This window comes from Gigantopelta aegis, chromosome 10 (genome assembly GCF_016097555.1).
Source record: "Gigantopelta aegis isolate Gae_Host chromosome 10, Gae_host_genome, whole genome shotgun sequence".
Classification (NCBI taxonomy): domain Eukaryota; kingdom Metazoa; phylum Mollusca; class Gastropoda; order Neomphalida; family Peltospiridae; genus Gigantopelta; species Gigantopelta aegis.
Genome location: NC_054708.1, coordinates 68,029,099 through 68,046,366, shown reverse-complemented (window position 1 = coordinate 68,046,366; position 17,268 = coordinate 68,029,099). Strand labels below are relative to the sequence as shown.

The 17,268-nt window shown below is 37.1% G+C and overlaps 1 protein-coding gene across 2 annotated transcripts in view; it reads left to right on the top strand.

The window, feature by feature from the left end:
- The first annotated feature begins 4,213 nt into the window (after positions 1-4,213).
- The window catches only part of LOC121382911 (sodium-coupled monocarboxylate transporter 2-like), a 48,814-nt gene continuing 35,759 nt past the window's right edge, over positions 4,214-17,268 (top strand). Inside the window, exons 1-3 of one of the 2 annotated variants that reach the window (XR_005959234.1) lie at positions 4,214-4,641; positions 6,849-6,917; positions 9,817-9,868. Coding sequence is in view for 1 of the 2 variants with exons in the window: in XM_041512592.1 (XP_041368526.1) it covers positions 4,297-4,641; positions 6,849-6,917; positions 9,817-9,868 (466 nt within the window). In the remaining variant the exon portion in view is untranslated. The remainder of the gene's footprint in view (positions 4,642-6,848; positions 6,918-9,816; positions 9,869-17,268) is intronic. The other variant, XM_041512592.1, reaches the window with a different exon arrangement.

Sequence of the window (17,268 nt, the reverse complement as noted above, 5' to 3'; positions counted from 1 at the left end):
TAAAAGATCCCTTGCTACTTGTCGTAAAAGAGTAGCCTATGTAGCGACAGCGGGTTTCCTCTAAAACAGTGTCAGATTGACCATATGTTTGACGTCTAATAGCCGATGATAAGATATAAAAATCAATGTGCTCTAGTGGCGTCGTTAAATAAAACAAACTTTACATTTTACTATATATTGTATGTATGTCTACAAGCTACGCGGTCGATCCCGCTTACGTGCATGAAACAGTGAGCAGACTGTTATATGTACTGATGTATGGATATTTACATATTGTATGTATGTCAAGGTTGACTGATATATACATAGATATTAACGCACTGGCGCAGGGGATAATTAAATCCTTTCTGGCCTCACAAATTGCCCCACGCCGTTGCTGGGACTCGAACCTATGGCAGCGAATCGCCCACAACTTGTAGACTTGCCACGATACCTTTTGAGCTACTGAGGCATCCATAAAAAGGATGCTCTTTAACTCAACTATATGCATGGGGTCTACAAGCTACCCGGTCGATCCCGCTTACGTGCATGAAACAGTGGGCAGACCTGGCACTGGCTAGTATGTACTGATGTATGGATATCTATATATTGTATGTATGTCGAGGTTGACTGGTACATACTTTCACTTAATAAACTCTCAGTTATGTTTGGTATGATAAATAGTGAGCTAAGCGATGTAGTTAATTGGATTTTAATAAATATAAAATATTACATTTATAGTCTGAAAATACTTAACAAGTCTTCATATTAATGTTATTAAAAATATATTGCAAAATAAATTTCAAATAGAAAGATATATTTATTTTAAAAATTGTGAACATGACAAATTTAATGAATGCTGGGGCAAGTGTTTTAACCTGTTCAGCATTGACGCATAACATCAAAAAACACCATCTTCTTTAACTATTGGTTTGGACCCTTTCCTTTGGGTTCTTTGCTTATTGCTTTTTATTTACAAAAATACCATAACTTGTTTGGAAATACAATTCTAGATTTATCTCTTTTATGAATCTTACATCTATCTACCATATCTACTCGTAAAACTGCTTCGTCTCTGTATGACATTAAGTGTGGGTATTAACTGTTAGACACTAATTTGCTTCACTTTATTATGTTTTAATTAGGTTGAATCCCAGTAAACAAATTGTTTTTTTTTCCCCTTTGTCTTTTTTCTTTCTTTCCTTTTCTTCGTTCTTTCTACATGCTTTTTCTCTTTTCATTTTCTTTTCTTTTCTTTTTTTAGACAAACAGATCAAAATCATTTCAGATAATTATGGGTGTACATATACTTTAATAATGTATGGCTATGTTTGAAAGTATATATGAAGTATGGATATATGTAATATGGGTGCGCGCATGTATGTATGTATGTATGTATGTATGTATGTATGTATCTATGTACTGATGTATGAATATGTATATATTGTATAACGGCCTCGGTGGCGTCGTGGTTAGGCCATCGGTCTACAGGCTGGTAGGTACTGGGTTCGGATCCCAGTCGAGGCATGGGATGTAAAATCTAGATACAGACTCCAAACCCTGAGTGAGTGCTCCGCAAGGCTCAATGGGTAGGTGTAAACCACTTCCACCTACCAGTGATCCATAACTGGTTCAACAAAGGCCATGTTTTGTGCTATCCTGCCTGTGGGAAGCGCAAATAAAAGATCCCTTGCTACTTGTCGTAAAAGAGTAGCCTATGTAGCGACAGCGGGTTTCCTCTAAAACAGTGTCAGTTTGACCATATGTTTGACGTCAATAACCGATGATAAGATATAAAAATCAATGTGCTCTAGTGGCGTCGTTAAATAAAACAAACTTTACATTTTACTATATATTGTATGTATGTCTACAAGCTACGCGGTCGATCCCGCTTACGTGCATGAAACAGTGAGCAGACTGTTATATGTACTGATGTATGGATATTTACATATTGTATGTATGTCAAGGTTGACTGATATATACATAGATATTAACGCACTGGCGCAGGGGATAATTAAATCCTTTCTGGCCTCACAAATTGCCCCACGCCGTTGCTGGGACTCGAACCTATGGCAGCGAATCGCCCACAACTTGTAGACTTGCCACGATACCTTTTGAGCTACTGAGGCATCCATAAAAAGGATGCTCTTTAACTCAACTATATGCATGGGGTCTACAAGCTACCCGATCGATCCCGCTTACGTGCATGAAACAGTGGGCAGACCTGGCACTGGCTAGTATGTACTGATGTATGGATATCTATATATTGTATGTATGTCGAGGTTGACTGGTACATACTTTCACTTAATAAACTCTCAGTTATGTTTGGTATGATAAATAGTGAGCTAAGCGATGTAGTTAATTGGATTTTAATAAATATAAAATATTACATTTATAGTCTGAAAATACTTAACAAGAGTCTTCATATTAATGTTATTAAAAATATATTGCAAAATAAATTTCAAATAGAAAGATATATTTATTTTAAAAATTGTGAACATGACAAATTTAATGAATGCTGGGGCAAGTGTTTTAACCTGTTCAGCATTGACGCATAACATCAAAAAACACCATCTTCTTTAACTATTGGTTTGGACCCTTTCCTTTGGGTTCTTTGCTTATTGCTTTTTATTTACAAAAATACCTTAACTTGTTTGGAAATACAATTCTAGATTTATCTCTTTTATGAATCTTACATCTATCTACCATAGCTACTCGTAACTGCTTCTTCTCTGTATGACATTAAGTGTGGGTATTAACTAATGCACTTGTTAAATGTTATTATTTTTTAATTAGCCTGAACCCCAGTAAACAAATTGTTTCTTTCTCCGCCTTTGTCTTTTTTGTTGTCTTTCTTTCCTTTTCTTCTTTCTTTCTATATGCTTTTTCTATTTTCATTTCTTTTTTTTAGACACACAGATCAATATCATTTCAAATAATTATGAATGTGTATTGACATTAATAATGTATGGTTATGTTTGAATGTATATATGAAGTATGGGTATATGTGATATGCGTGCGCGCATATATGTATGTATGTATGTATGTATGTATGTAAGCTTCTATTCTTTGCAGTTATGAAAACATTTTTATTGAAATATATCAGTAGATAATAGCTCATAACCTGTTTATCATTATCGAAGACTATTATAAAAATACTGACCATTCAACAGAGACCAATAAAATGTAGTAACCAATTGGTTTTTATTTCTTGTCCAATCAAGTGTTTTTTGTTTCTTATTTATAAGAGCCTATTGTTTACCTACATATAGTGCGGAAATTCACATGTCAAAGAATGTTTGCAAACCGAATTAAAATGAAAACTATTTGTAGGGTATACTATGTAATACGCCGTTTTCATAAACTAATAGACTCGTTTATTGTGCGTAAGAATACATACGATGAAGGAGCGGTTATTGGTTTGTGTTGTTATACAAATGAACCAGTTCAAGGTTTTATCATTGGAAGACAAAGTGAGGTGAGGGCATTCGTCGCTAGTAGCTAGATATATCTGGGTTGGAGCCGGCACTGGGCTGCGAAACCTGTACCTACCAGCCTTATGTCCGATGGTTTAACCGCGAGACCACCTAGATCCTCCCCCCCCCCCCCCCTCTCTCTCTCTCTCTCTCTCTCTCTCTCTCTCTCTCTCTCTCTCTCTCTCTCTCTCTCTCTCTCTCTGTTCAATCAGTATTAATGAAATCAAAGAGTTAATTTAATTTAATAACACGTCTTATCACTCTTTGTTTCCAAAGTCTAGTTTCATTTCGATTCCATTGTGAACTTTTCAATGGAATTTCTTCGTGATACTGAATTTTATTCTAAATTCTAATTTTACTTAATATGATATTTGTATTTTCCCCCATACTTCTTTAAACTGTGTTTTAATTTAACTCTTGAATTTTTATATCTATGTTGATCACTTCATTTACCTTAGTTTTTACACCCATTAAAGCGGCCCTCACATATCGGTCGCGGAGCCCGCGCGACTCCTAAAACAGGCCAAAAAAGGGCATTTTCACGAAGCGTCCGGGCTCCGCTGCGATTTTTAGGGTTTGCCCGAACCCCGCAGGCGTGAAAACCTGACTCCCAATTCTGCGATTTTTCAAGCGCGATTTTAGGTCGTGGCAATCCAGTAGACATGTCGCTAGGGCCCCGCCCGACGGCCTGCCGGAAACCAACCGGTGATCGGGCCGCTTAACCGATGTATTTTTTGTTATGTTGTGTCGTTAAACATTCATTCATTCATTCATTTCAGTCTAGTTTGAACTGCATGGTTGCCTTTCTATAGTCTGTTGCAAGAGCTTCGTATAAGTGGCCATGATGACGACCGAGTTGACAATTCACTGGGTGGACTACCTTATTGTATGCCTCACACTGGCCATTTGTTTAGGGATTGGAATTTTCTTTGGCATAAAAGGACGACGAAGATCTACAAGGACAGCTTATTTCATGGGAGATCGCAAGCTTGGAATCGTTCCCGTTTGTCTGTCTTTATTTGTAACTTTCATGTCGGCTGTTAGTTTACTTGGAATTCCAGCAGAAATGTATTTTTATGGATCCGGATTTTTTATTTTCTTATTGTCACTAGGCATCTGTTACGTCATCAGTATCTACACCCTGATTCCGCTTATGTACCCCCTGGAAGTAACAAGCATGTATGAGGTACGAAAACAATTTGTTAACGCATTTATTTATTGTATATTACTGATTTATTCGCTCTCTATATTTTAACAATGTGTGCATCATTATACAGTGGTTAGATTCAAATCATTGAATGCCAAGACCACATATTGCTTTAGCCGTTTAGTTTGTTAGTTGGTGAACCATCCCCTGGTGAGGAGGGACGTAGCCCAGTGGAAAAGCGCTCGCTTGATGCGCGGTGGGTTTGGGATCGATCTCCGTCAGTGGGCCCATTGGGCTATTTCTCGCTCCAGGCAGTGCACCACGACTGGTACATCAAAGGCCGTGGTATGTGCTATCCTGTCTATGGGATGGTGCATATAAAAGATCCCTTGCTGCTAATCGAAAAGAGTAGCCCATGAAGTGGCGACAGCGGGTTTTCTCCCTCAGTATCTGTGTGGTCCTTAGCCATATGTCCGACGCCATATAACCGTAAATAAAATGTGTTGAGTGTATCGCTAAATAAACCATTTCCTTCCTTCCATCCCCTGGTTGTAAAGGGACATTTAGAAATGATCGTACCTCCGAAGACCAATTAACTTTTATTAGGGATCCACTCGTTAAGAGTCCTTCGCTGTGGGACCCTACTGTAATTATATTATTGGAGCTCAAAATATTCAGAAGCAGGGAAGCTGTACTCTGTTAACATTTAAAAAAAACCCATACACCCCCAAAAATAAAAAATAAAACAATAATTAAAAAAACAAATACCCCATTAGACTGTATTGTATGATTTTTAAAAGACAAAGGCAAATAAAAGGCAGATTCATTTGCTAATGTAAACCATAAAAAGAGAATGCGTGGTTCCAGTAGCAGTACTGTACGATCATCAGGCCTAAAATAAATGAAGAGGTCACATCACTGTCAACACATTTCGTATCCACAAACACGTTACATTGTTTATTTGTATCAATTTATGTATGTAATTCAATGTGTCGGCACAATCACAACTCATACTTCAACCTGGGTGTCACGTACTAGCAACTAAGATGAACAACATGACACAATATTGAAACAATATTTTTAATAAAAGTAAACAATATTAAAGGCATATTGTCACAGACCACTGATCTATTTTATTGTCTAACAAAGTATTACCTGAACAAAAATAATTTGATTTGTCCCTAAATGTACTTTATTCAACCATCTTCATAACCACCATACTCCATTTATTAATGGCATGTCACTGTCCTATTATCATATTCTTAAGATGATTTGGTGAATATTTTAACCAGATTAGTTTTAAAATAGACAAATAATGGATTATTTCCTTCATAAAAAGTAAAAGGTAAAGTTTGTTTTATTTAACGACGCCACTAGAGCACATTGATTTTTTATCTTATCATCGGCTATTGGACGTCAAACATATGGTCATTCTGACACTTTTTTTTATAGATGAAACCCGCTGTCGCCACATAGGCTACTCTTTTACGACAGGCAGACAGATCTTTTATTTGCGCTTCCCACAGGCAGGATAGCACAAACCATGGCCTTTGTTGAACCAGTTATGGACCACTGGTCGGTGCAAGTGGTTTACACCTACCCATTGAGCCTTGCGGAGCACTCACTCAGGGTTTGGAGTCGGTATCTGGATTAAAAATCCCATGCATCGACTGGGATCCGAACCCAGTACCTACCAGCCTGTAGACCGATGGCCTAACCACGACGCCACCGAGGCCGGTTCCTTTGTAAAAATGACTAGCATGTGAATGCTTTTGGTAGAGTAAAGCTGTAAGGTTTGTTTATTCTTTTTTAGGTTTTTCGGGTTTTTTTAATTCACAAATATTGTGTTATTTCCTTCTTAAACATTTCTAAAATGTTACAGTTTTAGATAGAGTAAAGCTCTGAATAAGATTGGTAACAGGCAGACTACCTGATTCAAGTAGATATTTCGATTCCACCTACCCGGAAACAGTTGCTTAGTAACGGACAGAACAAGTCAAATTTGGGCAGAATACCAAACCGACTATTGTAAAATCGTTTATTTTCGTTAGTTTGCTCATGTTGATGACGATGAAATGGATGTAGTCCTCTCCAAGCATGATCGTCAGCATCAAGTTGGTATGAATCCACCAAGCCAATCTGTATGCACTGTCCATCTGTACGCACTACAACACTAATTATGAATTACATTAATTGTAATCTACACCTTAATTTTACAACGTTTCAATGCAGTATTATTGTTCCAGTATTTGGGTCTGCGCTTCGAGTCAACTGCCGTGAGACTGCTGGGAACGTGTGTGGGCATGCTGCAGACAGTAAGTGTCTAGACTACCATATTTAAAATTAATATGAATATTGTAGTTGATTGAAACATATTTTATTGCTCATAACATAATGGGTTGGTTAGGTACACGTTATCCATCTTACGAGGCCTTCTATTGCCTTCTATTGTTGTTAGGGATATACGGGCGGTGCAGCTATACAAATGAACATACACAATGTATTTGGTTCGACGCTTAAGCTCCCATTGTAGCCGCACGACACATGTCGCGCCGCATTCAATGTGAATAAGGCATATCTGCTGTTATGTTCATCGTTGTGACAATTTTTGAAACTTTTTTTTTTTTTTTAATTCAACAACCACAAACAACTATAACCGTGCAGTTTAAAAAATGTTTCATTTTTCGTTGTTGCCATGTTTACTATCTGGCATCTCCAAAAACCCATCAAGGCCAAATTTGCTGAAACATATCTACTACATTGTCACTGTTCTGTGAATGCCTCGGTAACTATGGAATATATAAAACAATCTACCGATACCAAGAAACACAGTATACAACTTTTTCATTTCCAATTGAGGTCAAAGTGGTGACACACTTGATGCCTGGGCTGTCTGTTCAGGAAAGTGGGATAATGTTTGGTTATTAGTGGTTAGTGAGAGCTTACTTGGTACAAAGTTTGTTTTGATTAACGACACCACTAGAGCACATTGATTAATTAATCATCGGCTATTTGATGTCAAACATTTGGTAATTCTGATTTGTAATCATCAAAGAAAACCCACTATATTTTTTCTAATGCAGCTAGTGATCTTTTATATGCACTTTCCCACAGACAGCACTTAGTACAGTGACCTTGGATCTACTAAGAACTCAGTCTTGGTAGGAGACCTGTCTGTCAGGCTAAAAAGAGAACAAAAGGGAAATATTGGCATGCTTTGTCACAATGAATGAATGAATGAATGAATGTTTAACGACACCCCAGCACGAAAAATACATCGGCTATTGGGTGTCAAACTATAGTAATGCAAACAAATAAAGTGATGATCAACATCAATATAAAAATTCAAGATTTAAATAAAAACAGTGTAAAGAACTGAATAATGAATAAATGAATGTTTAAGGACACCCCAGCACGAAAAATACATCGGCTATTGGGTGTCAAACTGTGGTAATGCAAACAAATAAAATGATGATCAACATCAATATAAAAATTCAAGATTTAAATAAAAACAGTGTAAATAACTGTGCAAAGATACAAATATCACAGATAGATAGTGACTTTTACTAAAAATATCAATTTTATCTCGAAGAAAACAAGGGGATTTGTGCTGTATTGGTCATTCTCAAATATACTGTTACACCCCTGCACCACGGTGAGGTTACAGCACACGCAGGGATGTGTAAAGAACTGTGCAAAAATACAAATGTCACAGATAGATACTGACTTTTACTCAAAATTTCAATTGTATCTCGAAGAAAACAAGAGGATTTGTGCTGTATTGGCCATTCTCAAAGAAAATGTTACTCCCCTGCACCACGGTGAGGTTACAGCACGCGCAGGGGTGCTTTGTCACAGTGCAGGCACTAGAAAACGAAACACTTAGAATAATGTTTACAATCTAGTTGGAAAAAGTTCCCAAACAAATTACAGGAGCCAATTTCACAAAGCATAGTAAGTTTACGTCTGCGATTAGCAGTTATACCAGTTGTTCGTTTACACTTGTTTGGCATCAATTTCACGGAGAAAATTACATCATTACGAAAGATGGAACATTTTAAGGATAAAAGAAAACAAAATATGTATATTTCAAACTATATTTATTGTACTTTTAATGATAAGAAGAACAGTGGTTTAGTCGTAGATTTATGTTTACGTGTAAAACTTGGCTTACGATGTTTTGTGAAACTGGGCCCAGACCTACATGTATATCATTAATAAGCTGTGTTTGAAAACTATTGGAGAGAATAGTGTTTAAACACCTGTACAATTATTTCACGTTCAGTAATCTACTTTATAAGTATCAATGTGCTTACCGACCTGGCCATAGCACCGTGTACCAATTAATGGAATTGTATAATACAATTTGTAAATCAGTGGACAATAAAGAATATTTATGTGCAGTGTTCTGTGACATGTACAAGGCCTTTGAGCCAGTATGGCACAGAGGATTAATCTTTAAACGTAAACGATATGACATCAGAGGCAATCTTTTGAAATGGATTAGCAATTATACTTCCAATAAGAAACAAAGAGTGTATATAAATGGAACTTTATCAAATTATGGAACTCTAAAGGCGGCAGTACCTTACGGATCCGTTTTAGGTCCATTATTATTTTTAATTTATGTTAACGATATTGCTGATGACTTAGACTGTGTAACAAGACTATTGTTTATGATACAAGTATTGGAATGTCGTCAAATGACATTTCAATTATAAAACTCGATCGAAACATTAATTTGTTGAAACCTTATGAATGGTCAAACAAATGGTTCGTTACGTGTGTTTCGGTGATTACTCTGAAGTAATAAGTTAATTTTACACGATGGTTCCAACGTCACCCTGACCATAACAGCAAAGACAAGTACACAGACTTTCAAGACAAGACCAGGTGATGATGAAATGGCTGAGAACAGGCCACTGTAAACTCAAGTACCACATGTACACAAAATTCCGAGTGGGAGAAAACTGTAACATGTGCTTATGGCATAACTGCCATGACTGTCGATCAGTCCTTGCAGCATTGCCTCCACTACCTGGACCAGATGAAAGCAGTCTGGCTTTCAGATAAACCCCTGGAGAAACTATTCGGCCCCAAGGAAAACCTGCAACGCACAGCACGTGTTCGAGCTACTGGGGTCCCTGTCTGAGCGTTCGAAAAAGAATAATAGCTGTATATAATACCTGCTTATTTTACAATATTTCTTTTCAGATAAGCTACATGGCCATTTGTTTACTTTCTCCTGCACTAGCTCTGCAATCAGGTAATACTGACGTGTGCTTATTAATTTTCTTCACCACCCTTTACATATGTTCTCAGTATTTACATAAATTTCAACATGCAGTCTTCATAAAGTGTAACCTGAAAGTTTGAATTTACCCGATTGGAATTCATTTATTTACAAGTTTGTTTTCTCCCATCAGGAAATTACTACTCCATGCGATGTATTGTCGAAGTATATCAAATATCAAGCTTAGCGGGGGCGGGGGTGTGAGTTAGATACACACCAGTCACCATTTTTTAATTGAAGCATCGTTAATCTATTGGACTGAATGAGTAGTCCTATACCATGTACAGACAACCCACTAGCAGGCCCGTAAGAACCGGGGAAGGCGGTACACCCCATCAAGCGAGAATCAAAATGTAATGGGTATTTGTGATTCTAATCTATATAAATAATGTATTTTAAAATCTGGCTTACTCCCCGTCGGTGGGCCCATAGGGCTGTATCACATTCCAGTCGGTGCACTACGACTGGTATATCAAAGATCGTGGTATGTTCTAACATGTTTATGGGACTTGCATTTAAAAGATCCCTTTTACTAATTGAAAAATATAGCGGATTCCCTCTCCAAGACTAAATGTCAAAATTACCAAATATTTGACAACTAATAATGGTGTTGTTAACCAAAAAAACAACCTTTAACTCAATACCTATTAAATCTGTATTCTGGGACCAGCGCGATTTAGTCTTATATTTACCTTTATTTGACGCCAACTAGCGCCGATGTATTTCAAAACAAGTTTACAATTTAGAACAAGAAACGGCGTGAAAGCTGGGCGGTATTGAAATTTGAGGTTAGGTAGCGATATCAATATTTTTTGGGTGATTTGCCTTGGTATCAGTACGGTATTCGGTATTGACACAATACCAATACTGATACCAATATCGAACGGTAAACATTAATTCATTCACTGCACCCTTTCCGGAGATCGACATTTGACTGTATTTGACGGAATTGTGTATAATCCATAATATATGCTAGAGTCGTAGGGGCACGGGGTTGAAATAGAACCGCATAGAAAAAACAATTCCATTCGTGAGTATTCATCCAAATTACGCATTAGTCGTTTCATGATTGGATTTGAATCTGTACTACCGGCCTCGGTGGTGTCGTGGTTAAGTTATCGGACATAAGGCTGGTAGGTACATTGTTGGCAGCTCGATACCGGCTCCCACCCAGAGCGAGTTTTAACTACTCAATGGGTGGGTGCAAGACCACTACACCGACTTCTCTCTCACTAACAACTAACCCTGTGTCCTGGACAGACAGATCAGATAGCTGAGGTGTGTGCCCAGGACAGCGTGCTTGAACCGTAATTGGATTTAAGCACGAAAATAAGTTGAAATGAAATGAAATGAATCTGCACTATTTAAAATAAAGAAAGTTTAATTGTATGTAGATGAACAGTGACACGAGTAAAACAAGCACTTGGACGTATATTTTAAAATCCAAATAGGTTTGATGAAACATTATAGTGAAACATATCTAATCCAAGAGTACAAGTAGTACTCAATACATGATGAATGTCAAAATTTATATTCATTATTGTACTAATAGTATCAGTCGCCAAGAAAAACTCGTGATCCAGTTCATAACAGGAAGGAAGGAAATGTTTTATTTAACGACGCACTCAACACATTTTATTTACGGTTATATGGTTAAGCACCACACATATATTGAGAAAGGAAACCCGCTGTCGCCACTTCATGGGCTATCTTTTCGATTAGCAGCAAGGGATCTTTTATATGCATCATCTCACAGACAGGATAGTATATATTACAGCCTTTGTTACACCAGTTGTTGACTGCTAAATTCTAGCTAGTTTCAAACCGTACAAATGGACAGCAACGGTCATTACTGGTTAATCTACAAACCTGTAACAAATGTTGATAAAGTTACAATAGTTTATTTGTTTTGTTTAACGACACCACTAGAGCACACTGCTTTATTAGTCATCGGCTATTGGATGTTAAATATATGGTAATTTTGACAGTCACAAAGAGGAAACCTGCTACATTTTTCCATTAGTAGCAAGGGATCGTTTATATGCACCATCCCACAGACTGGATAGCACATACCACGGCCTTTGATATACCAGTCATAGTGTACTAGCTGGAACGAGAAATAACCCAATGGGCCCACCGACGGGGATCGAAAGTTACAATAGAGTGAAACAAGAGTCTGTGACACTGAAACGGATAAATACCCGTAAACATATACTGGAGTTGGTCTTCGTAACCGTTACATCTCAGAGGTACGTGGGTGTTTGTAAATATTAAATTTGTATTTCATGTACTAGAAACACCAAGGATGACTAGAAACATTTTGAATGTACGGACATTGATAATCTAAAGAAAATCTAAGTAATATCTCATTTCAGTTATCAGAAGCGGCTCTAATAACGAAAAATATGCTGTAGCCTAGTTATTAAAAAACCTAGGGTCTGTCACTTAAGTTATACAAACTCGTTCGGCGTCTTTGTAAAGAAAGTTGTATGGGATACACTTCTGACAAGGAAAGAACCCGTTTTTGCAAGCCTCCGACCCAACAATCCACAAAGGTTTGAAAACACGTGTTTTACAAACGTATAGTTTGGGTACACTAGCACAGTGGCTGAGCGACGAATATGCATAAACCGGTGAGCCGTGGTCGAGTCAACATAATCAATGAGATGTTTGAGATGCGTTTTTAGAGGTTAGTCGCACTCAGAAGTTGTCGACGATACAAAAGACCGAAGACTATTAGATGGTATCAAAACTGTTCTAAACGACGATCAAACGGTTTGGGCGCACAAAGGTACAGAATTTAGAGGTATTTTTAAAGGGACATTCCTGAGTTTGCAGCATTGTTGTTTCAATATACGTTGTTTATCAACAGATCTAAACAACAACATTGGTTTAATGACTACTGGCTCGTGGCTTTATTGTACGCCACCATGTTACAGAGACCCGGATCACCAGGGACCATGCATTGTACATCATGCATCTACTATAGGGACCAGTCATTATTGTAACATCTTTCTTTTTTTTAATAAAGAAACGAAAAAGAAAAGCTGACTTTTGTCTTATGTTAGATATTCATCACCGTGTCTTCAAAGACTTAACCTTATTTAGTATGTACCATTACTAAATTAAAATTGATAAAACAGTGAGCTGCCTGCTCTTAATCTTAAACTTAAATGTTAGTTGTCCATCATACCTATTTGTCACCTATTAGTTTTACTTTAATGTACAAGAGCCACACCTTGAACTTTAATTCTTAATATTTACATTTATAGTCCTTGAGATAAACTGGAATTCTACTCTCTCTCCCAGAACGAGTTTTCACTGGCATCTGCATGTTTGATCTCATACTTGCAACATGTTTCACACCTTGATATGTACTCCTTAATGTCATTAGACATCCCTGGCCAGTACAAACTTTCTCTCGCACGTCTCAGACATCCCTATATGCCAATATGCGAAGAGCTGACACCATCTTGCTCACCATTGGATCCTATGGACTCTGGTATAGAATTGCGTTCATCATCTTGATCCAACTGTTGATCCACTGGTAAGATTTCTGTTTCCAACGGTTCTTCTTCTGGTTCTTCATCCTTTTCCACACCATTGCTGATCGCAATGTCAGGTTGGGTGGTATTTCCTGAACCAGTTCCTTCTCCAGCATCTGTGACAGCGATGTTTGGGGCGCTGACCACTGGAGGTTCTTGAACCGAAGGACCAACCACAAACCCATCAGAATCATCCTCCAACAAACTATCATCTCCAGATGGGGTTGCTCCATCATTGGATTCTGATTACTGTGGTTTTCTCACTGGTGTCTTTGGTAGGTGCGGTCGCAGTTTTGTCGTCGTTGGTGGTGTGTCAGGCAGTATCCTTCTTGGCTTTTCATCGGTTAAAATAAAAGGAAGAGAAATTGACGAACCTGGTCTGGATTTGTTAATGCTGGCCAATTGACAATCTTGTCAATCTTCCCTGGATCTGGTTTGATACCATCTGCAGAAACAATATGTCCCACATACTTGACTTCACTCTGGAAGAATTTACATTTCTTTGGTGAAAGCTTGAGGCCATTCTCCCTAAGTTTCTTAAAGACAAGTTCCATCCTCTCCAAATGTTGTTCATAACTGTGGGAGAAAATGATCAAGTCATCGATGTAGATCATACAGATCTTCAAGTGGAGATCACCAAGACAGTCTTCCATCAGGCGCTGGTATGTTGCTGGTGAATTGGTAAGGCCAAAACCCATCCTGTTGTATTCATAGAACCCCAGAGGACCAACTGTAAAGGCAGTTCTGGGTTTATGTTCTTCCTGTATTTCCACCTGGTGATAGCCACTCTTCATATCCAAAACACTGAAGATTGTATTTCCAGCTAAAGAGTCAAAGATTTCTTCAATGCGAGGGAGTGCATATGAATCTTTAACAGTTCGTGCATTTAGAAGCCGATAGTCAATGCACATCCGCAAAGAATTATCGGGCTTTCTAGCAATGACAACTGGTGATGCCCAGGGACTATATGATCGCCTGATAACACCACTAACAAGCAACTGATGAAGATGTTGCTTTACCTCGTTGAACATAGAAGGCGGAATGCGTCGGTGCCGCACCTTGAAAGAAATTTCATCCAATAAATCAATGCGGTGCTTCACCCTGGGGCAGAATCCAATATCTAAATCACCTTTAGAAAAAATGTCCTGATATTGGAGAATGAGACTAATGCCTTGCTTCAGCTCCTCTTCAGTAAGTATATCTGAAGACAAAGTCATTTTCTCCAAAATGGACTTCTCATCTTCGGTGATGTCGAATGGAAGATCTTCAATCGTGATTAGTTGAAGTTCACACAGAAGACCTCTCGGTGGTATAACCACTGTCTGGGTAGTGATGTTAGCCACTGGAACATCCACCACAGAGCTACCCTGAAAACTGTAACTCAGAATAGCAGGCGAGACATCCAGTTCTGCTATAACAGAATGCTGGGTAGGATGGAGTGCAGCACAAACATTCCTATAAGGAACCTTCCTGTCTATGTAACCTCTCATAGTTACAGTTTGGTTTGGTGGAATGATAATGTTGCTGGTAGCAGCACTTCGCACAAGTCCCAACCTAAACTTGTTACGAGTCAACTCCTTTTCCTGCAAAACAATTGCCCTGAAAGCCAAATAAAAAGAAGTTTGCAGATTGCACACTGCAGAAAGCGAGTTCCATACTCTTTGCGGCATTCATCAAGAGCTGGTGTCAATATGTTGGTACCAATCAAAACTGGAACATCACTGTTGTACCTGCTATCTGGAACAACTAGCAATAAAGAATGATAAGGAGTTTCTGAAAGAAGACCCTTAAAAATAAGAGTTGCTTCCACATATCCTTGATATGGTAAACTCTCTCCATCGGCGCATTCAATGTCCAACAAAGTTTCCAATGGATGAACTGTCAAATGAGAAAGAAACTGTTTGTAAAATGTCTCACTGATGGTGGAAACAGTTGACCCAGTATCAAGGAGACCTCCACAAACATGTCCATCAATGCTAACAGTCACCTCACTAGTATCACCAACAAGACCATCTGATAAACCACGACGTCTGACAGACATATTACTGCAAACAGGAAAGTTAACATTTTCCTGTTGAAATCGTCTGGAGTGATCTAGTCGTACCCTGCATGCCATCTGGATGTGACCATACTGTAAACACCTATAGCATTGAGGAAGTCTATGCTCAGATGCATAAACAAAATGGTCTGAAGTGGGTGTTGGGGTGGAGGGTGGTGACTTCGAGGAGAAAAAATCTGTTTCAGCCTCATTCAGTTTCTGTTCGAATTGATCCAACTTGGATGAAAGTTGGAGTACCGCCTGTTTTAGTTGTCGGATAACTTCTGAATTGTAGTCCCCCATGATAGATTACTAACAGTGGAAGAAAACAATTACCTCCAAACATCAAATAATCTACACTGAATGGCTATCAGGAGAAACAACAACCTCAAGACACATAACTAAAATTACATTATCTCCCAACAATCTAAACATAACTGCTAATCAATGTACACAAAATAAAAGGAAATGTGAAATGTACAGTGACCAACTAAAAACTACAAATACATTGTAGTTATCTGAGTAGCAAAACCTGAAAATAAAAATTCATTCAAACTTTAGAAACTTGAAAAACAAGCTTCTAAAAAAAAAAGAATTCTGGGTCAAATATAAAATTTGAACCAAATATATTGCTACCCCATGTTTGTGTGGTGTGTGTGTGTGTGTGTATTTCAATGTATGATGGAAATAATCTGTATTAAAAAAAAACTGTCTAAGCTTTCTAGACTATAGAACAACTGAAAAGACAGAGGGGGAAAAAATCAGAATGAAGAAATATCAGCAAACCACAAAAAACCCAAATCATCCTGAAATAAAAACTAAGTGCAAGTATCTAAACATATTAGTAATGTGCACATATCTCAACTATTTGAGTTGTTTGTTTTAAATAAATACAAACCCTACTTGTAACTTCAGTCTTAAATTATAGTTTAGCTATTTATAACTAAATATAACCTATTTATTCAAAGTGATAGTTCCTTAAATTTATAATTATCTAACTTAAATTTATTAGTTTAAATTCAATAAAATTATTTTATAAATCTTAAATTAACTTTGGCTTTATATTAAGTATGTTTAAATTTGTGTTTATATACTAAATGGTAATTACCTACATAACAATCACTAAATTATTTAAACTTTATATCAAACGAAGTCAGTCAACTAAATGGATGTAAACTAAGTTGGTATCGGTACCTATAGCTATAAAAACTATAACACAACAACAACCAGCATCATGACATTTTTCAACAAAATATAAATATCAAACACAAATGATTAACCAGTAAACAGACATCAGCAAAATATAAATGATAAGTTCAAGTCTGTAAACACGTAATTATTCAAAGATTCATAATGCTTATACTACATTTATATGTGTTGCTATGTACATGTACAGTTACAATCAAAGTGGGTGAGCTAAATTACAAATGGGAGTTACATACATTAATTAATCTGAAAAAAATCTGGAAAAAAATTATAACCAGACTTTAGCCTGTTATTAACAAAGAGTGATTCAGTTTGAATGCACTATTTATTAAGCACTGACTGAAGTAATAAACATAACTAGGAAATACATTATCTAAACAGAAAACTAAATATGTCAAACTATTAAATAGCAACCTTAAATATATTTAAATGGAAAGTTCAAAAACAAAACAAAAGTTTGTCAAAGTAAATAAATTAAATTAAAGTGAAAGCAATTAAGAATTGTAATTATACAAGTGTGTATATATCCTTAGAGACAATATCCCTTTAAGAGTTATATTAGTCTATAAAGATAGATACGTACT